At 33.6% G+C, this 23,292-nt stretch overlaps 1 protein-coding gene across 3 annotated transcripts in view; it reads right to left on the reverse strand.

The window, feature by feature from the left end:
- Window positions 1–23,292, reverse strand: part of Cog1 (conserved oligomeric Golgi complex subunit 1) — a 113,641-nt gene that overhangs the window by 42,729 nt on the left and 47,620 nt on the right. For all 3 annotated transcript variants that reach the window (XM_081733864.1, XM_081733865.1, XM_081733863.1), the window contains exons 5-9: window positions 13,237–13,397; window positions 11,472–11,673; window positions 5,296–5,446; window positions 3,312–3,683; window positions 1,824–1,939 (exon numbers count right to left, since the gene is read on the reverse strand). In XM_081733864.1, the coding sequence (XP_081589990.1) occupies window positions 1,824–1,939; window positions 3,312–3,683; window positions 5,296–5,446; window positions 11,472–11,673; window positions 13,237–13,397 (1,002 nt within the window). The remainder of the gene's footprint in view (window positions 1–1,823; window positions 1,940–3,311; window positions 3,684–5,295; window positions 5,447–11,471; window positions 11,674–13,236; window positions 13,398–23,292) is intronic.

Consider the following 23,292-nt stretch of genomic DNA (forward strand, 5'->3'; position numbering starts at 1 on the left):
CAAATATAAATAAAATTGCCAACTATCAGAACTGTATAATACACTTGCGTACTATTGCGCTGGATAGCTGGCGCAACTATCTTGCATTGTGCATAAAGAGTAAACAATTTACTTTTTACCTCTATCGGTTTTATTTGTTTTCATTGAAAAAAAAAAAAAACACACACACACACAACAACAACAAATATATCCGTACAACTAGATTTAGTCATATAAAACTAATATGATCACCGACTAATGAACATACGTATATAAGTCTTGAGCCCCGTACAACAACGTATCTCTTTAGAGGAAAATATTACTTCACTTATAATTTATTACACTTTCACTGAGGGAGAAGAGAGATAAGTGAAGCTTCTCCTCTTCCTCTTGAAGAACAGAAAAAAATCTGATGATGAAGAAAAAAAAAATGCTTTCGAATTCTGAAGTAGTAGCAGTCTTCCAAGGATGTTATAAATAGATGATCTGCCCATGTACCTTCATCCTATTAAATCGTTGAAGCCGAAAAGCAACCGAGTATTGGTACGTCTGATTGGCTACTCTCGTTTCTGCCATCGTCTGTTTGGCTACTTTCGTTTCCGCCATGATTGTTGGCTCAAAACATTGCGATCCTATTGGGCGGTTGGGCAGAGTAGGGGCGGCGAAACTGTGACGTATGGCTTCAAGATTTTGTTATACGGGCAGATCCTCAATTTTATAAGATCCTTGCAGTCTTCTAACTCCCTTTTCCTTGCCTTCGAAGAGAAATTTTAGAATAACATAGCATCGGCTACTTTTATCAGATATACGATTTACTATTATTCACTAGATAAGCTTATAAAAGATTATTGTGTAACGAGACACAAAGCGGTTTTATTTCATACACATTATGTATAAATTCGTAATTGGTTGCGGTCGTTTTTCCTACAACTTACCGCAACATGGCCTCAATGTTATGGTGCTTATCCTACAACTACTCAACGAAAACTACATATTACACAAAACAACTTCTAATTGCCGAGAACCGTAATACTTTTCCTCTTCCACAAGAATGAAAAAGTACGTATAATATTGTTATCAACTTGATAGTGGAAGCTGCACTATATACTGTGTGGAACGTTATGTAGCAAATGTAGGCATGATTGCAAGTTAAGACAAATAAAACAGAACGAATAACACAAGTAACTTGCTGGCGACCAAACAATTTGTTACCTTTAAAACAAAGATATAAGAAACCAGATTCTAAAGCTCTTGTGCAATTACTACAAATGGTTGGTTAATTTGGGGTTGGGAACGTCCTTTCTAGCACTGTATTATATGAGACGTACACCTACAGATTAACGTGAAATTCGAACAGCATAGAGCTTTTATCTGGAATTCAACCCGGACCTTCTGTCTCGGATGTCTCTCTGGGAGCATACACTAGTCACGCATCCACAAGGGAGTTCTGTACTTGATACGAGTGAGCAGAACAAATGTAATTATGTACGCATAGTAAAGAAGAAAATATAACAGAAATTCTTACATAAAGATTTCTTCTCGCGTTATGCTACAAGTGGTTGCAAGTACATATACTTATTTCCAAGTTTTCGTTTTTATTTTATTTTCTTAATTTTGGTCAACAAATCTTCCTTCATTTCTAGCTCCTAAACGAAATGTTTTCCAATAGAACAAAGTCAGAACTTCGCATCGTTTCGTACCATCATTTCGAATACGTTCATAACATATAATTATCATTCTATGGAGAAACCATTTTAATCATACAAATTTCGAACAATTTCACTATTTTTCAGTTATAATAACCATAAGTGAAACTCTTATCGAAGACGCAGAGTAAATCTTACCTCCAGACTGTTGAATCGTACGAGATGAAGCTGACATCCATCCGCCATGTTGTGGTAAGTCCCCATTCCATTCACGCCATATAAACCACCTTAGGTCATGTTCTGGTTGAGAAGTTCTAAAATGACAATAGATGAAATTCAATATAATCTTACAAAAGAATGATATGATGGAAAGAAAACAAGATATATTTTAACCACAGCTGTTTTAGCTACTATCGAGGTAGTTTTCGACGTCCATCAGGATTATACAAAACAACACTAAAAATACAATCTCGATTCCATTTTCTGCTTTCTGTCGTAAGTGTTACTTATTGTTTTGCTACTGTTTACTAGTTACAAGTAATTAAATATTTTCATATCTATTTGCAAATCATGGTTCGTATGGCCTACATTTTAAGAAGCAACTGTTCCAGTTCTTTACACTTAAGCCATGGAAACAAAGCACTTCTTACAGAAACTGTTTCCAAATCGACTTGTGAATACGAAACACACGTTGTCGCTCACTTCGAAGCTGAAATATCATATTTATGCAATGTTTCTGTATAAAATCCCAAATTAATATGGTTTCTCAAGTTTAACAAATATTTACATGATCCGTGAGAAATAGTTAAGTCACTACTAAATGATCTGATGCATGAACAGTGTTGACAAGTAGTTTTCGAAAATCGATCACATACAATTTGGCACTGGGAATCAAGGTGAGCATATATTTACACAATAAAGGCTTTACAATCACTCCGCATAAGAATTATATTCATTTATGGTCACTTTAAATAAGTGACAAATATCAATTAAAAATTTTTCTGTTTATAATTTTTCAATGATTTGAAATAAAACTAATTTAACTTATAAGTTATAACATCATTACGAAGATTCGACAAATCTAAATATGCATTCGACAAATCTGAATATGCAACTCATGGACTCATGAAAAGGTAGATTACTTTAGTTTTTAAAATTACTACTCCCGAATTCAATCAATTACATAACATAGGCTACATGTCTTTAAGACTTCTCACAATTCACATGAAGTCAAACAAACATGAAAATGCGTTTCCGAGAGTTTTTTTAAAACAAAAATACATAAGTCTTTTACATAATACAATCCGAACTTATATTTCCACTTATTACGTTATACTCACACTAAAACACGTTACTAATTATGAAAAACAATTATCGATTAGCTAAGCTCCAGTATGTATGTATGTATGTATGTATGTATGTATGTATAATGTATATACAACAGCCTGGAATACTCGATGTTAAAATAATTATACAATTGGCTAAAAAAAGTCACGGAACGGTGAATCGGATACATATATAAATTTACTTTTATTATTTCCTACGAAAAGACTTAGAAAACTCTATACCTTTTTATTCAAGCTTTATGAAAATTTAGACTTGAATTAAATATATAGATTTCTGATTTCAACTGTTAACATTTCTGTAATACACATATGATGGTCAGAAAGTACACATTTATATTACCTTTCTTTCTTCACATGGTCTACTGCTTGTTTCATCATAGACTTAAAACTATTGGACGCCGCAGCCAATTGGTTAGATATAAGATCTTTAGCTCGGCTAGTCAAAAGTTGAGCAAAGTAATTCTCCCACAGATTCACTTTCCCTATCATCAAGTGCTGACACAAATCGTCCCAGAATTTCTGATACTCGACTTCTTTTAGAGTTTCATATGCTTCTTCTCTGATCACATGTAAACCTTTAACCGATGTAATGTATTCCAGCAATGCCACTACCTCTTTAGTTATAAACTCTTGTGTAGATCCAAGCCATTTTGAAACGTTATCACGTATTTCAGCTGGTGCGACTGGATTCACTGGTTTTGATGTGGATGGCCTGAACACAAACAGAATAATATATTATGTAAATTAAATGAAAACTAAACCTTTATTTCAATTGCTTTTAATATTAACAAGTCAATTACAAAAACCCTGATATTTCGTTTAGTACTTCCAGATATAGTTGTAGGTAAAACAGGCTTGGTTAGAGAGGGTAATGTAAAGAATACAACATGTAACTGGCTCTTCATATGTCACATCTTTCACACCTCTTCATCTTTGCTACGACTATGATTGGCGGTAACGGACGAAACATCAGGTTTATCTTACTGATTTTTTACATATTGGGAACAACTCAGGTATATTTCCCTTTTATTTAGTTTGCAAAGGACTTCCACGTGTAACTATCGTCAATACAGCACATAATTATTACTAAACAGGAATCTAAGGCTACTATTCATCTGACACAATTCATTGTGTTATGAAACAAACTAACAACCGCATATTCCCAATACAACACATTTAGTGCACGGAAACCAACATTGATATTTAAATTTTGTATTCACTTACATTAAGTTAATTCTCATTGCATAATCTACATTGAAAAAAAGAAGGAAAAAAAAGCAAGTGTAATTTCCATTAAGCTTATCAATATATTACCGTAATTCTAGCTTTAAAGACACTTAATGTTGTATATAAATAATAATTGGAAATGGGAAGAGCATCCAGCTTGCTCGCATGGGTTCAAGAGAGAACGACTCTCAACTTGATTTAAAGCTCGTTTTTTGTAATTAATTTAAAAACAAAGAAAAAAAACTATCTGAGTTTATCATGTATTTAGAATTCTTCAGTTGGAACGAACAAATATTTTAGTCACTGCTTCCAGAAATAGAATATTATGGATCTTTCACGTATATGATTACTTTAGCAGCCAAATAACGAATATTTTACTACGTCTATTCGTAAAATTTACTAATTTTTTGATCGTCTTTCTTCAACTGATTGAACCTTAGTCCGAATGTAACAATGAGATTATGAGACCTGAGACCTACAATTACAGTGAGGTTCCAACCAGTACTTGAGTTTGTACCTGAGATGTTGTATTTCCAACAGGTTCAACAATGCAACATATTGCTGTAATGTCTCTGAGAAAAGAAAATGAGAGTCACTCTCATCAGCATTCCTTTCAGAAACGTCTGAAAATATGCAATACTATAATAAACTAAATTCTTGGTGCAACAGCATTTACGAGACCAGAATCTACAAATGACTTGTGGCCCTCTATTTCTAAGGTGATGTGTAATCAGCACATCGCCTACACCTGCCGTTCATACTGACTTTCTAGACTGGAGTTTGCCACTTCTTTCCTTCAAGTAGTTCTCCAAATATCCTCACAACCTGGGTATGCAATATCATTTGTTTCTCTATAGTACAGTACTTACTTAGGGATAAAAATTATAGGAAAAAATAATCGTAATTACACAACCATTACTACATACGCCACAGAAATCTGATAAACTATTCTATACAATAACATTAAACATTCAGACTGGAAGAAAATGTAGTAGTATAAATATTGTGTAGTAGTAGTATACAAAAGAATATATGAAAATAAGTTTATGTGGCATGGACTCGTGCTATTTAGTAGAATGTTCTCTTATAAAACAAACCTAAATTCCTGGATTACTGGTGGCAGAAACTTCATCGTCATCGTATCTTTCATGTTTAGCAAATTTAATGCACTGTTCGCATCTCTTCCAACAACAGACTTCAACTGCTTTGACATTAGTCCTTCTGGTAAGATGGAGTGCGAACATCCCTCTTAAAAAGAAATATGAATCAGAATATATATATATATATATATATATATATATATATATATATATATATATATATATATATATATATATATATATTGAAATAATATCTTAATAGTTCTACAATGCAATAGAAATACAATACAAATAATACAATTATTCTCTGCAGTAATAAATATATCGAATCTATTTGAAATTTTCCTCTTCAATGTTCTGCTTACTTCGAAACTTTTCACATTCCACAATTTGTTTACCCATATCTTGTTCTGTAACTTTCTTTACATTGATGTATCACATCAGAACCTGCTTCTTTAGTTTCATGTTTATATTGTTGGTCTAGTTTCAGTACTAGCACAAGAACTCATTGACAAGGTACTTTGTGCGTAAATAACAAATACATTTAAATAAGATAGTGACTATTCAATTTCCGAATAAATATATCGAATTACAAGAGCAAAAGAAAAACTAACATACATGTTTTCTCAAAATATTGTTTTTAAAGATACTTTCAGTACTTAAAATATATTATAGCCTCAAATATTCATTAAAAGCATACATAAGTCAAATTAAAATAATATGATATTTTACTAAATTTATTAAAATCTTACCAAATAAATTTTAAGATCTAATCAGAATAATAAACTTTTAATAAATAAAATGCTCAGGTAGAGAATAATTACGGAAAAAGCACAGTTTGTAGTAATCATCAGATCAGTCTGTGTTGTTTTGTTTTCGATATATATATTTTTTAACGAACTACGTGTGAACACACTATAGACAATTTTTGTTACACTATCCGTGATTAGAGTTTCGCAGTCAAATGAGGAATTGTCCTTCCACGTATCTATTTTATCTTCCTTTAAACGACACCTGAAACTTAGACGGAGATAATCTTTATTCATTCTAGGAGGACTAAAATAGCAATTTGAAATAAAATTAAAAGAAAGCATGTATGAATCCGTCCTACATGTAGCTAGTCTCACAAAAGTAAGTGTCACTTCATGTTCCTACTTTTTTTATAATATTGCCATCAGGGTCTGAAAAAAAAAGCCTTTAAAAACAACCTAAACCCATATGGGTTTTGTCGCATATTTTTGGGTTTAATTGAGTTTTTAAGAAATATTTCAATGTCTTTAAGATAAAAGTGTTAAAATGTGATTTATATTTCAAGATTGTCATTCGCACAACTTGCAACAATTTTCTATTCACTACTGTTTTGAAAAAATGATCGCCATTTTGAAATTTCCGCCGAGAAAATCTATACAGCAAATTTGGAATGTCTCGTGCCTCTACCATCAAGATTTCAACTTAAAAGTTCGAAAATTGCACCCTGTAGCGTGGATACCTACTATTTTGAAAAATTGCCGCCATTTTTAAATTTTACATTGGATCGCCGCCAAAACATAAGTATAGCTAATTTAGAGTGTTTCGTGCTTCTACTCTGAAAATTTCAACTTAAAAGACCGAAAATTGCGCTTTGTAGTGTGGATACCAGCTATTTTGAAATTTTACATTGGTACGCCGCCAAAATCTATACAGGAAATTTAGTGTGTCTTGTGCTTGTACCATGAAAATTAAACTTAAAAAACAGAAAGTTGTACCCTGAAGTGTGTGTCGTACAGGCAAAGAAACGAACAAATGTAAATCGAGTCATACCAGGAGCCTTAGTGACGTTCGCCAAATATGAATACCAAATATATTAATTTACAACAAAGATATAATTCATGTTTTATAAAATAAATGTTTCAAATCGTCTTAGCTGACGTAAATATTTTCGAGCGTAAATGGTTTTATTGTTGAAGTTCACTTCCGATACTTTGTGCGTTCAATTACGGAAACTTCTCGAGCACTTGTTGCAAGACGGTTCTTTCCCAAAAATTAATTTAAAACACTTAACAAAGATATATTTATATTTTATAAAGTAAATGTTTCAAATTGTGTTGAATGAAATTAAACATCTTCCAGTGTAAAATAAACAGTTTTATTGTTGAAGTATAATCATTTTTGATGCTTTGTGCGTTCAATTGCGGGAATTTCCCGAGCACTTCTTTCACGACGGTTTTTCCCCGAAAATGCAGCTTTCTTTACTGTACATCGAAACTCCCACTAGTACGGAAGTTTGAATTTAGCACCTGAAATAGTATGCGTTACGTAGTCTTCGGAACTCCAAGCACTAAGCTTCTTAAATTTGACATGAACTTTTACGCTATTGCTGGTGTTGATTCTACATAATGCTTATTTGAAAAGTAGCAACAAATGACTGAACTAAACTGTTGCTGGAAAACTAAATTTTACTGACGAATACTTGTGTTACCATCAAAAGTAAGAAATAATACTAATATTTTTCCTAATGTATTTACATATTTACTGATAGTACTGGCACCTATGACCTTAAACCCGTCAAATGTATGAAGGATAACGTCCCTCGGCGTTGCCGAGCTCACTATTCACGTGAAGCATTTTCTAAAATATAAAATTGCCTTTTTACTTCAAACAGGCTATAAGCATAATCCATATATTAATTTGTTCTATAATTATCTCAAGCTAAAGTACTTTTTTTATTCATTCAGTGCATTCAGAACTTTATAAAGTCTTATGTTGAATGTTGTCGTATACCTTAAGGTGAAAGCATCTAATTTGCCCAAGGAAAGTCCAAAATCACTTTCAATGTGACAGCCTTAGTTAGCAAAATATACTAAACAAAAAGCTCAAAAACCAAGGTGTTTTTTTTATGTGGGTCCAACCCGAAAAAACCCGTTTTTTTTTCGGGCTGGGCCCACTTGGACAAACCCTGATTGCAATGTTATCTTGCTTCAGAGTTGCCAGTTGGTAGTACGTCTTCTCTATTCCGAAAACACATCTAGAATTGTGATTCAGCCCTAGTATAATTTAATCTTGGATTCTTTTATTTCAATAAAAAATGATTCCATGTTCAACCTCTCTGTCTTATTTTTAATTTTTGTTTGTTTCGTTAATGTCGTTTGTATTATTGGTATTTTAAATGTTATGATAATCCAGAAATTAGATGTTCCTCTCTTGCATACCTTGTACGTTACTTCTTTTATTAGGGTTTTTTTTTTTTTTTTTTTTTTTTTTTTTTTTTTTTTTTTACCCTTATAGGCCTACATATTTTTTCACAGGATAACAAAACTTTGAAAAACCCCACTTTCCATAAAATAACTTTTATATATCGTTTAATGTATCTATAAGTTCCTGCCTGGTTCTACAAGGAATTTAAACCGAATCTTTTGAACATCTTTAGACTAAAAGTTCGGTAAACCGATCCATTTTTCATTTTTGTTTTGATCCTTATTTTCAAGGGATTATAATTCATAGTCTACCCTAACCGTTTCTCTATTAACTTCATAGCGTAAAAATGTTTCTTTCTGATTTCAAAAATGCCAGGCATGCAAAATCACAGCCTGATCTTTCACTTAGATGAAAAAAAAAAAAAAAAAATACAACCCAAGCATAGAGTGAAAAGCGTGCAAAATTTATTATTGGTTAAATTGTTGTTCACTGGGTGAAGTTCGGTATTTGTTTCGCATTCATGTATATTACTTCATGTACTACTACAGAAAAATATAAAACGATTTATCTATATTCGTCAGCGAAATACCACGAAAAAAAAATTACTGACACGTAACAAAAAAAAAAAAAAAACTAATATATGGCATTTATATATTTTCAAATAGCATTCTGCAAATATTTCGATTCAAACTGATGAAGAAAATTATTGCCTAGAAAAGACGGCAATGAATTTCTCACATGTAAATCATCTTGATGGAAGTATATCCCATATTCAAATTCAAAACACTCACATTTTATAGAAACTTCAAATATTGGAACTTCGCGAGCAGGTAATAATTTTCTAACACATTAAGCTCCCAAAATCTTAAATTTAAAAGTTGGCTAAAAAAAACTTGATTCAACAATTTAGAGGTTGGTTGAAACAAGTAGATAATTGATGTATAAAGTCTGATGAGAGGAATAACTTTCTGCTGCTACTGAATCACATCCGAAGAGGATAAAATATGTATATACAAAAAGAGGTCGCCAGCTGTGAGCAGTTACTTAGATTAACCAAATTTATGAATAAAAAGATGAAACGAAATCTTTCTACTAAATGGGGAGGAAAAACAGGAATTTAAAGTTAACAGCTCCATCACTACCTATTAGATATGGTTTCTCAAAAGACCAACGAAGGGATGCCCTTAAAAGCAATAATCTCCAAAAACCAACATCTGGGCTATTTCCTAGGCAAGCAGCTTGTCCGATATTTTTAAAAATTCGAAGACTTATATATACCGGTAAAAATTACGTCACTCGACAATGTGGACACGCAACCCCCTGGTTTTTTTTTTTTTTTTTTTTTTTTTTTTTTAATATGGTAGTCCAGTGCGTATGGATACTGATACGTGCATATTAAAATTCAGGTGTATGAAACAAATATTTCCAGAAGGTTATATATAAAAAAATAACTATTTTGAATCTGAAGCTAGTTTCAAGCAAAATAGTTTGGCCATGGGTAATCTTTGGTCTCCTTTCACAACAACAACGTCCATCAGTTTGGATTAGAATCTTTAAGAACCATATATTCAGATTACTAGTAGTTGTTTTCATGAAGTTACTTTTTTTTTTTTTTTTTTTAAGGAAGATTTAACTAGGAAAAAAAAGGAAGAACCACCTAGAAAATTTCTTTGATAACATCTGCAATAAAATTAAGGTTCTGGTGGAGAAAAAAGAAAACAATCTGTTTATTTTCTCAACTTCACACCAAAATTCATAACAAGCCATTGCTAGTTATATATATATATATATATATATATATATACAATTTCCACTGGCACACCTCTTAAAAATACAAACTTACATTTGGAAAAAAATCTTCCGAAGGGCTACATTATCGTGCTATGAAAAAGGGATTCAAAATAAGGAAAAGGATAAAACATCCTTTTTAAATCTGAAAGAAAAATACTTACGCTATTAAATTAATTGAGAAACGGTTAGGGTAGAATACGAACCATAATCCCCCAAAAATACGGATTAAAAAGAAAAATGAATCGTTTCACCGAACTTTCAACCAGTACATAATAAACTAAATAAGACGCTGAAAAAATTCGATATAAATAGGCCGAAAAAACACACAAAAATTTAGAGAAACACTAAGAAATACAGACGTTATTTTACGAATAGCTACAAACCAGTGAGGTTTATGAAATGTTGTGCTCTTATGAGAACATGTATAGAGACTACAGGTAGAAACATATCAACCAGAATTTAAAATTTGTACGGTATGAAAAGAAGGAGCGTCCAACTTCTGGAATATCGCGACATTTAAGGATCTGATTTGATTTTAGTTTAGCGTCCCTTCAGCAGCGAGGCTATATGAGACATGGATGCACAGTTTAACGTAGGATTCGAACACCGTAAGCTCCTGTGGGAATCAGGCTCGGGTCTCCCGCGCCAAAGGTGTGTACGCTATCCATATATTAACAAGAAAATCCTACACACGACATTAACGAACCAAAATGTTACTTAAAGTTAAATGCAATACTAACATAGAGAAGTTAGATATGGAATAATTTTTATTAAAATAATAATAATTATAAACTATTACATTTAGGCAGAGTAAACTACAATTCTGGATGTAGTCTCGGAATGGAGGAGGCGTGCTAAAATTTAATTTGTAAGATTAGCTACAAGTGGGACGGATGTACGCAGGTTTCCTTTTTAGTTTTACTTCCTTTATTATTATTATTGCTTCAAATATGAATAAAGTAAAATCCTATGTAATACATTTGACATGATGTTTGCAGAAAGATAAGACAGGTAAGCGCAAGGATAATTTAATACTTGACTTACACAAAAACAATAAATTTATATATTAGATACTACAACTCCCAGAATTTGAAAATTAATTTACTTATTTTATCTTTTATTTTAATAAGTGTTTAACCAAATACAGATACTAAAGAAAGACTTGAGGCCGTTACATAAGAAACTTATACTTAATGAGACAAACTTACCGACAAAACAAGCATGTATAAGATAAATAGTCTCTGTAAGTAGTTTTAGACTTTTACATATTTGTCCTTTGATGCTTGAATGATCTTCTGACTGTAGAATCTCACGTAAGGCTTCACTTCTTATGTTCAGAAATAGGTTCAAGACTTGAATCGACGAAATCCCTTCCAATAGGAGACAGGAAGTAAGGCACGCAGACGCTTCCTTTAAAAAACAACATGGGTAAAAAATAACATACGTAGAGAATTACCTTATATGCCTTAAATATTTGCATTCATACGAGCACATTCGATATGAGCTATTGAATGTTATCGAATGAGCTATCGAAATTAATCTTTTTTAAATAGTGTAATACTCCTCAAAATACATTTAACATTCCGAAAGTGAAGTAGCATTCGTTGTTGCCTATAAACTGCAACTTAATGTTTAGGTGAATTCCATTTCGAAGTTTTTTTAAAGGATCTTTCTTAGTCACATCAAGTGATATATCGTATCTTAAACAGAAACCTGACATTTCTCTGCACAATTTTTACTTCAAGTGTTCCAGGCTTCTCACACTTGGAAGATATTGAAATGTCTTAAGGTAGAAATCTAGGTAAAATCTCTCAATAGCTAAATCATTTCTTTAACTAGTGTTACATAATCTAGTAACACTACTCACAAAATCTGTTACTGTAACTATAACAAAGATAGAAGCCGTACGCATAAAAATTCGAAATCTTCCTTCGTAATCTTCAGCATATGGCACAAAAGCAATATAGAACTTTGCATCTAACAAATGCTCTTATAAAACAGTTGGACATTATAAGAATACAAACAACAGTTTAATAATTTAATGTATGACTTGCATTGACAAGGAGTAACAACTTTAACTATGGTATTGAAAAGAAGATATAATTGTGATATGGCCACTTAAGACATTATATCTAAGTGGAACATCTATCATACAACAGTAATTTATTCGAGTCCTAACAGACTTTCCTTACGAAAACTTTCCATGTCAGGTGAGGAAGATTGCGTGCTACAATGAGATTTAAAACTAAGTTGGATATACTTCTTTACATTATAGGGAAGACGAATATGATATACTTAATAATTTTTATCATGAAAGCAGGAACACGTAGAAGCATTTGATTATCACTATTCGTCTATCGTTATAACACTGTCAGCTGTACAATATTTAACAAGAAATCGTAACGGCAATTGAATGCCATCTCAACATTTCAAGAAAAATATTTAATTTAAGTAAGGAACAAGAAACGCAAGTAAAAGTTCAACAACCAAGTGAACACACCAACTACGAAAACAGTGCATTGACATTTCTTCTAATCACTTAAAACAACGTTTCCTTCTGCTATCCAAAGAGAATCTTTCAGTTCTTATAGGCAAGAAATTCTGTGTATGTATCGATGACTTATCCAAACTATATTCATATTTAAAGTCGATATTAAATTTTTGATAGAGATTTCAAATTCCTGTCTTTCTGTTAAACATCATAGTTTCTAATACACTGTTGTGACACGGTAACGAGTTTCTCAACAATAATACTTCTATAAATTTTCATTAATTTCTGATTAACGGACACTGAAGAATACTGGTGTAAAAAATATATTTTAGCAACTTCACTATTCTTAGCCAACTTTGTAATAAATATATCTCTTAATATATAATTTCCCTCTATAGAAATAAAAAAATACCATTCTGAAATATTGTAAATCCATTATTTTGTAACAATTCTTAAGTGTTACAATGTGAAACTGTTCTTACCTCAGGTGAAATACCAATAGATTTCAATTTTCTTTGACATCCACTAAGAATGGCACTTCTAAAATGACTCACAGCACTCCACTGCCTATATATCACAGGAAACCAAGAAGTTACATTCACTGATTTCGAAATGTCTTCAGTTCCAGAATGAAGCTCTAAACCTAGTATTAATGCAAAGAATGAAAGTTAATTCAAAGCCAGTCAAGTGCATCATTTCCAAGCCATTTCCATCATTTCCATAGATTGATTGATTGACTGATTTTGAGTTTAACGTCCCTTTCAGCAGCGAGGCTATATGAGACGTGGACCTACTGATTAACGTGGAATCCGAACCACATGATCTCCCGCCGGATCATTTCCATAGAACACAGTATAAAGTAAAATAATGGAAGGTACAAAAACAGACATCATGGAGAAAGTTGTGATGAAAACTTGTAATGAAAATATACGTTGATTGAATAAAATTGAAATAAATAAATAAATAATAAGAATAATACACATATAAAAAGGTATCAGGTCTGAAAATCTCGTAAACACACTATGTTCAATGTTTGCGTTGAATTAGTCAAGTAAACACTAACCTTGTCTCTTAGTCAAGTAAACACTAACCTTGTCTCTTAGTCAAGTAAACACTAACCTTGTCTCTAAATATAAACAAATGCATGTAGTGTCATCTGTCAAAGGAAATTGAAATTAAAAGAAGCCGAACATCTGTAAGGAAGTTGTGTAGTCCAATTGTAAATGCAGTATACTACAGTGAAAAGCTGATAGTGCCCGCATAGTCACTTTAAACCACAGGACCAAGCTACCAAGGGCTACCAAGAAGAGCTACCAAGAAGTGTGATATGTGTTAAAGAGTAAATTATTCGGACTACTGCGTTCGTTTGAGCTTTTAAGCTAGGCGTCCTTAAGCATCACCGAGGTTATAAAAAACGAAATCTATTAATAACGTGTACTCCGAACCATAACCAAAGCTTAAACCCGGTACAGGATTAGGATTTTGGGCTTTCGGCATCTATTGCCATTTAGCCCGTCACGTTTGAGGGATGATGTCCCTCGACGAACACACTATCCGAGGAAAAGAAAGGAAAAAAGGATTGGGGAAGGAAGGAAACGGTTTGGGACCTATAAGTTAGGTACCACACCGGCATTTGCCTGCTGTGAATGAGGAAAACCTAGGAATACCTCATTCAGGGTGGCTGGCCTGAAAAAGCGTTTTACACATTTTTGACCGTGTGCCCCCACCGGGAATCGAACCCGGGATGGAACCCGGTACAGTTGACGGGTGTACCGGCCATCATAGATCAACCTTTAAAGTACAGGCCGTTTTCCATCACACTATATCGCCTCCAAGAGAACTGGCCACATCTACAGGACTAGCATAGGCCTCGCAGCCTGTGGGAACTCACGTGCACCAAGTTTCACCTTCCTGGAACAAAGCCTTAAAAGCTACAACTAACGTAAAAGGGTGAATTCATTTCACAGCGAAACTAAGATAGACTCCGAAACTATGAGTTTACTGCTAAACAGAAGTGACAGATTCACATCTCACTCAGCAATGTAGTTTCAATAACGACCCGTACATGAAAGATTGTTTAATACTTGCAGCAGAAGAGCTATCTCCAAAAAAATTAAAAGGGTTGAATAAATTTATCGAACGACTGTAGCTCGCAGAATTCAAGAAACGACTAAAGATCTATAGGTACAGTTAGTAGATTTAGCAAATAAATTTATGCTATTCTTTAGCATTTGATGAGAGCAAGATCTCAAAGATATCGCCCAACTAGCTATTTATAACAAGTAGTTTAACACTGAACTTTATATTAAGGAGAAATTATTAGAGCTAATTCCAATGAAAGGTAAAAGGCTAACACTGTAGTCATAGTAGTAGACTGACTCAAGAGTCCAAGGAGTTATGAGTAAACTTCAGATTTTTAGCATGTTTTTATGTTCTTTTCCTGTAATATTAATATGGTCTTTAAATAGAAGTTTGTTTCAGCAGTTTCTGGTAAAATAGCAGGGTTTTCTTAGTGCATATATGTGCATATTTCGGAGGTTAGTGCGTTTATGTCGTTACTGCATATAAACGGATATTTAAAGGAATGATCAAATTGATAATTTTTAACGTCCAACAACTTCCCTCATAAATGGAATTTCAAGTTTCTAATATAAACAGACTCAAGACCTCGAAATGGTTCATTGTTGTCAGTTTAGAATATCTTCCAAGGTCTCATCCTCCCAGCAATGATGCATGACTGTCACCTGTTTGGAAGAAAGTATATAAATGGTGTCAAAACTCGCACGGTATCTAGGTCCTTAAATGGCATAACGGGCTTGGTGAACTAAAGTTTAAATGTATACGTAAGGTAACAAGGAAACGAAGACCTTTACAGACAACGTAGTTCATATACCTAACCTCAAATAGAATGTCTAAAAATTTTCTAAACGCTGCATTCAGAAACTTGAAAATTTCGGATCAAAGCTTATTTTAATATCCATTGTTCGCAACACAGGTTCTGCCTAATCAAGGGAATTTAACACATTTTTTTCCCCCCTCTAAATTCAAGGGATCGTGAAATATTTCCGTTTAAGATAAATTTCCATTCAATAAGGGACCGATTTAAGGTAATTTTCACTGTGTTAAAAGCCTGTATTCAAAACCTTATGTTCTTATTTAAAAGATTATAAAGCCTTTTGAAATTACTTTTTGTATCCAATTATGTGTAAATCCTAGAATGTTTTTTTCTAGCGTAAAATCGTCCGTTTCAAACAGCAATAATTCACAATGAAGTGATACTCAAACTTCAGCGCCCTGTTTTCTGTCCTTCTTATATTTTTATAGCAGTTTTAAGTCTGGTAAGGAGTTTATACAACCATGAAACAATCTAGACTTTTTTTTCATACTCCGCCGACAGAGTTCATTCCAAAGAAACCGTTGAAAAGTATATTTCGGGAAGAAATGAACAACCCTTTTAAAAATAAGCTCTTCAATTAATCAAAATTTCTGTTTTACAAAATCTAAAACTTGTCGCAGCAGTTACTTTCTGGGATAAGTTCCGGAATTTTCCTTTAAGTGAGTTTATCAGAGTATTTAAATCCATGCTCATGTTGCTTTGATATGTATTTCGGAATCTCGAAAGATAACTTTCCTACTGTCTTATGTTTTCAATAATTTTACCTTCTTCCCATTCATGCTTCATGTCTCGCTCCAATTAGTTTACTCCATTTAAAATATCAATGTTATACATTGTAAACTATCGCTGTTCGAAACGGACGATGTTACGCTATAGCGCGTCTCACTCTTAGAGTGCAGTACAGAGTAAATGGAGCGCGCTGTTGTCACATTTCTTCCGCCGTATGTTTTCTTCTGAAGAAAGAACAAGAAAGACTGAAAGAGTGCCTGACTCTATAAATAAAGCCTTTCTCAAATTCATATATTTTCATCGCTTTTGCCATTCCATTTGCGCAAATTCATTTGGAACGTCGAATTGGAGGGTACGAAACTACAGCCTAATAATTGTGTGTTAGGTAGGGGTTTCCTTTTATGATGGTTTATAAATTATTGCAATAAAAGTTTAATGGGAGCAATACGAAATCGAGAGAATATATGAAACGAATAGAAAACATATGATTGAAATAAACTGTTTCACACAGAAATTTCCCGTGCCGATTGTGCGGCAAGCTAAGAAATAGTAATGGATAAGATACTGCTACTGAACCTGGATAAGAGTGTTGGAGTAGGGGTGATCGTAATATGTGACGAGAAAATATGACGTACGAAAACACTCATTTGTCTGTGTACGCAAAATATCCGCTAAACTAATTTTGCTTGTCAAACAAAAGTTACATTGTAAAGTGTATTGTGAAGGCGGCTGCTCCCCACTTCCGATCGTTTAGATCTGATTTTCCCCTCGGAACAACAGTATGATATTTAACAAATACCAGGAGGTCTAAATGGAATATCGCACTATAATAGAAATTATAAATGCATTTGTGAATATTAACGAAAGATTTGTAAATTTAAAATTAAAAAAAAGAAGAAGAAAAGAACGCATGCTAAATACATGTATTCAGTCTGTAGTTGAAAACCCTAAGAATGCCCGCATGTGTGGAATAAACCCGAAATGTAAACGTGAAATAAAAGCAAGGATTGGAATAGCGAAAGAAGCCTTTAGGAGGAAAGAAAGTCTGTTTTGTGCAACCTTGAATAAAGAGTTGAGAAAAAGACTCATAAAATGTTTCGTGTGCAGTATTGTACTGTAAGGGTCAGAAACATGGTCATTATTCAAAAAATGATTTAAAACGACTGAAAGCTTTCGCAATGTGAGTGTGGAGGAGAATGGAAAGAATTAGCTGGGTCGAACGAATAAGAGAATATTAGAAATGGTGGGGGTCAAAAGAACAATTTTAGATATAATTAAGAAAAGGAAGAGAAACTGATTGGGACATTGGCTAAGAAGGAACTGTATCATGAGGATCGTGCTAGAGGATATGGTGACAGGTAAAAGAGGGAGGGGACAAAGGAAACTACAATTACTGGACGATATCAAAATAGAAACATCACACGTGAAAAGGAAGAGGTTAACGTAAGACCGTGGATCATGGATGCTTCTCATGGCAGCAAGTGGCCTGCCAAAAATGGCAGAACACCTATGATGATGATGATTATGACAAAATGTAATGGTGAATAGACACTGAACCTCCCTGGTTCCTATACTCACATCTGACACCTCAGATACACAATGTCAGTCTGGAAACAGAAGAAGAATGAAAAGAAACCCTGATATATCTGTTCTTAACAAACGCACAAGTTGTAACTTTAAATCACGTATAGTGACAGCCAACCGTTGGACGAGGAAACAAAACCAAACAGAATTATCAAACCCTCCGAAAATTCATTTTGTTTCTTTCATACTTTCTAAAGAAACATCGGAGAAAAGAACAAAGAGCCTTTTCATTCTGCTTTGAGAGCTCATGAAGTTATTTGTTGCTAATGTTTTTCCCATCTTCGCCTGCGTATTCAAAGTAAGTAAAGAAGTGGAATTACAAACGAAACCAACTTTTATTGTCAAAATTGTCAGCATTCGAAACAACATTAGGGACCACGTGTGAACTGTAAATAGATCAATTACAAAAACAAATAACTTTTTATCACCAGGAGTCAGGAGTTTTATTATTAACAGATATTGGCCTGCTTTGTCCCCTTCCATAGATATTGATCTGAAGAAACAGTTTGTTTTGTTTGAGTGTCAACTGCATTTTTGTGATTAATGTTATTGCTAACTGAATTACTATCCTGATTCAAGTGTTTATGTGTGGGTGTAACTCAAGGAAAAGGAGCGAAGTAAGTGGAATATAAGATTGAGTGGAGTTGACGCAATGTTTCTCGTATGTGTGGTCCAGGATTCGATTTTGCGATAATGCTTCCGTTAAGCAGTAGATTTGTCCTCGCATAGCATCAAGTGTGAATACTCATCCGTATAGCACAACACTTTACATCAGGAACTTGAAAACAAACATTATAAGGAAAATAGCATTGGCAAGATTTGACACTGCCTTTCTTCTGGTCAGATGCGCGCGCTTTGGAAAGTTGACTCTTAACCCTAAAAGTCATAAAACCTAAATAAAGAAAGATATCGACCTGCAATTTGTTTTAAAAATAACTTCAATCCTTTCTCAATATTTTTCTCGCTTTGCACCCCCATCTAAGCTGAAAAATAAAAAAGTTTCTCACTAGTCAACTTTTTTAGGTATTGCATTGCAATAGTATTTGCCATTAGCAAGATTTCACTATTTCAAATTATTTCATTACTTGAAAATCCTTCTATGATATGAGAAAAAAAACATTATTTGATAGAGAATACAATATCCTACAAAAATCTATCCATATCTAGTAAATAGAACTATTTCTAAAATTCAGGCTGTTTGGCAACAATAGGCATAAGGAAAAGCATTGCTATTTACTCCTGTACTGCAATCTAAGGGTGAGACGCTCTATAGAAGAAAACATTCTAGGATTAACACAAAATTGGATACAAAAAGTAATTTCATGTGGCTTTATTTTCTTTAAAAAAAAAAAAAAAAAAAAAAAAAAAAAAAAAAAAAAAAAAAACGTAAGGTTTTGAATACAGGCTTTTAACAAAAATACCTTCAACGGGCCCTTTATTAAACGGAAATATTTGACGGTCCCATGAATTTAGAGCTTTTATAGCAAGACACAGATGACGTTATGTCTGAACTCCAATTTCAGTGGTAGCGCTAGGATCAATTAGGCGGTCAGAACACACTCCGCTTTCTGTCTGGCAAGTCGCTGTTGCCACGTTTTCACCCTACCCCTCTTCCCCGTCCCTTACCTCTTCGTTTTACCTAAACGTCAAAAAGTAGAAGGACAGAAAAGTTTTTTTACTCAGGATCACATAATATTGTGTTGGTAGTGGATACAAAATTTGCTTATTTTGTTAAACTATTTTCAGACTACCACGTGTCTGTTAGTATCTAGCTTCCGTGTAGGCATTTGTATGAGTTCTTTACTCGTTTTAGGCCTATATACCGGCACGTTTTCGTCTAGGTATGCATTCTGCCGTTCCATTATTATAATTGATTTACGTAAATTCTCTTGCACTTCGTTAAACGGAAGATAAAAGACTACGAAAGACTTACTATATAATGATGCAATAGACTAGGCTTCCTCAATCTATTTATTTTTATATCACGGCGCCCTTTTATCACACCTTCTTGCCTGCGAGCCTCACAATTAATTTTCTGTTTATATATATATATATATACATATATTTAATTGCTGTTCATCGCTTACGGTTGTAAGTTCTATTTGTATTTTTCTTGTATTTAAATCTGCAGATTTTAACGAGTTTCATTCCTCTTTTTATTCCAATTGGTTTTGAAAACGATTCTCGAAGCTAATTTCTCAATATGCTTTTTTTATTTTATTTTATTTGGAAACAAGTGTACAAATAAAACTATGACTATCAAAAGAAGAAGTTCAGAATATTTTTCTGCTACTAGACCCTAATTACATTTATTCCCCTAATTACATTTATTTTACCTTTCCCTTCGCACCCTCATACTGGGCCGCGATGGCTCAGTGGTAAGCAGGTGGCAACAGCCGAATGGTCTCGGGCGTTCGGCTTCGGATCATGAAGCGCAAGCCACTGGGGGTTTGAGTCCCTCTGAAGAGCATGGTCGGATTTTTAACTGTCCTGGATCTTTCTGTGTTCGTGCCCCTGTAGTGTTTAGATTACGCAGAAATTGCACGAACTCTATCCTGGTTGGGACAAACTTTAAAAAAGAAAAAAGTGGTAGAGCGTTCAACTATGGTGCATGGGGTCCTTGGTTCAATCTCAGCTCGGGCCAAGTGAGCTTTGTGGTACAGACATCGTGTGCATGTGTTTCCTTGAGGTTCTCCCGTTTCCTCCTACTTCATTCCACCATTTAATTCATTTCTTATCATCACCGTCTCATTTAGTCTAGCCGGCATGATCGTAGGACGTAAACTTAAAATTTCATTTTTTCAACCCTCATATTCTAGCGAGTCCAAGGTTGACAAACCTCGCAATAGACAAAGTGGACAATTTATTATGAAAAAAAAAAATGTCCCACGACTGTGTCCTTTAGGCTAAATGAAATGGATGATCGATGAAAGTGAATTATAAAGTTACATGTACTTTTGTGCTTTCACTGGAAATCGAACCCGGGACTATGTGCAACAAAGCCACACGCGGTAGCTACTAGACCAGAGGGAAGGGCTATTTTAATATCGAATAATAGGGGTCTATAGTGAAATATGCATGTGATATAATACAAAAGGCCTGGACTAAAGGCGGGATTTTCAAAAAACTGTCAACATACTTATTATACCGATAGGAGGCATTGATGAAGAGATAGGGAAACGGATATTATGTTCTGTACATCAAGTAAATTTTTCGCCATGGTTATTTTTCTTTAGTTGTTAGTAGTAGTAGTAGTAGTAGTAGTAGTAGTAGTAGTAGTAGTAGTAGTAGTAGTAGTAGTAGTAGTAGTAGTAGTAGTAGTAGTAGTAGTAGTAGTAGTAGTAGTAGTAGTAGTAGTAGTAGTAGTAGTAGTAGTAGTAGTAGTAGTAGTAGTAGTAGTAGTAGTAGTAGTAGTAGTAGTAGTAGTAGTAGTAGTAGTAGTAGTAGTAGTAGTAGTAGTAGTAGTAGTAGTAGTAGTAGTAGTAGTAGTAGTAGTAGTAGTAGTAGTAGTAGTAGTAGTAGTAGTAGTAGTAGTAGTAGTAGTAGTAGTAGTAGTAGTAGTAGTAATAATAATAATAATAATAATAATAATAATTGTATATTAATTACGTGTTCATTTGTATCTTACCGACACATATTCACATAACCATAGTAATATATAGTTACGGAGTTCTTTCTTTCCCCCCTCTTTCTTTGTTGAGGTCAAAATGAATCGTACACATTTGAGGTAAACGTGTCATCTGAGCGCCACGGACTTCGAAGAGAAACTGAGAAACACACCACGCACATGATTTGTTCTTTCGCCCGCAGCCGTCCTGTGTTGGGTATCTTAATGTTAAATGTGGCAACTCATCTCTGTTGATAGTCGTTTTGGGGGTGGGTAGTGTGTTTGCAACTTCTATTGGTTGATACTTTCTTGTAATCTGAAAAATAGTGTTGCAAAGCTGAGAACATTTCTCTACGTTGACGGAGTGATGAGGATAGGTACTACAATATTATAAAGCAAGTTTACTCTGAATTTCAGAACATATTTGGAGCATTGCGTGTCTTTTAAGATAACATAGCATTTACAAATAATCTTTAAGAATCGAAAAAAAGACACTAGATTATTTTCAACAACTATTTTAATTTCATACAAATTTACTACATACAGTATGAAACATTTCAAATAGTAAGGACAAACTCAACATTCGGCCAACTTTTTATTTACCCGAAGTATAATAATCATAACAAAATTTCAACAACAATAATAATAATTAATTAAAAGAAGAACGTTTTGTAGAGTTCTTCATTGTGAAGAAAGTTTAAAATGCGCCTTTCCCAAAGTAACTCTCTGTTGAGTTCAACATTACTACCTGGAATGCTTCATATGTTTTAAAATAGTGTGTATTGAGCATGTATTGAACGCTAACCAACTTCCTGATATAGCCTGAGACGCCAATTTATAATGAAAACAATCTATAACAATATAAGACGAAGTTGAAGCAAGCTGGCCAGAGGCTGCACTGAAAAATATCATTTATTTGCTTAATGGAACTTGAGGAAAGCATCTGGAGAAACATCAGACAGGATAAATAGTCTTCGGATTTGTACCTGGGATCATCACATTAAGAAAGAAGATCGTTAACACTAGCCTATATTTTTGATTGATTGTTTTTTATTTGATGTTGAGCGTCTCTTTCAGCAGCGAGACAATATGGGATGTGGACCTACAGGCTAATGAGAAATCCGAACTGCATGTGCTATCGCCGATAACCGCTTAGGCACGAGGTAGATACTACCCTACATTTCATTTGTTCGATAAGCATTTCCCTTTTAAAATCTCGGGTTTTCCTTGCATTCCTGCGAGTAGCATGTTTCCAAGCAGGTTTTCTAAAGGGAATTCGAAAGAACGAACAAAATCTCGTATAATTATTACAGCTCTATTTTTAAATAAGGATTCATATGCTCTGATTAATATATTATTTTAATGACAAATCGTATTTTTCTTGTGAGTGCAGATTGTGGGCAATCCTTTATCATGTACGACATTCTTTCATTTTATCTTACAAAAACAATAAAACACAGAGAGGAAGATAGGTAGCTACACAGAAACACGAAATTCAAATCAACTTAAATCTTAAATTACTATAAACACAGCGTCTTTTTGACACAACAAAATCCTATTGTTCGCAAAATCATTCAATTGTTGTGTAATTTCATGCACTTACTTAAATAACTATTCCAGAGAAGAAATATACTCCATCGTGGCATCTTTTCACATTGTTTTAATAGGTAATGGGTTGACTCCTTAAGGGGGCTTATGTTTTCAATCCTAAGTTAAGCTGCC

This window comes from Thermobia domestica, chromosome 12 (assembly GCF_964235325.1).
Source record: "Thermobia domestica chromosome 12, izTheDome1.hap1.1, whole genome shotgun sequence".
NCBI lineage: Eukaryota > Metazoa > Arthropoda > Insecta > Zygentoma > Lepismatidae > Thermobia > Thermobia domestica.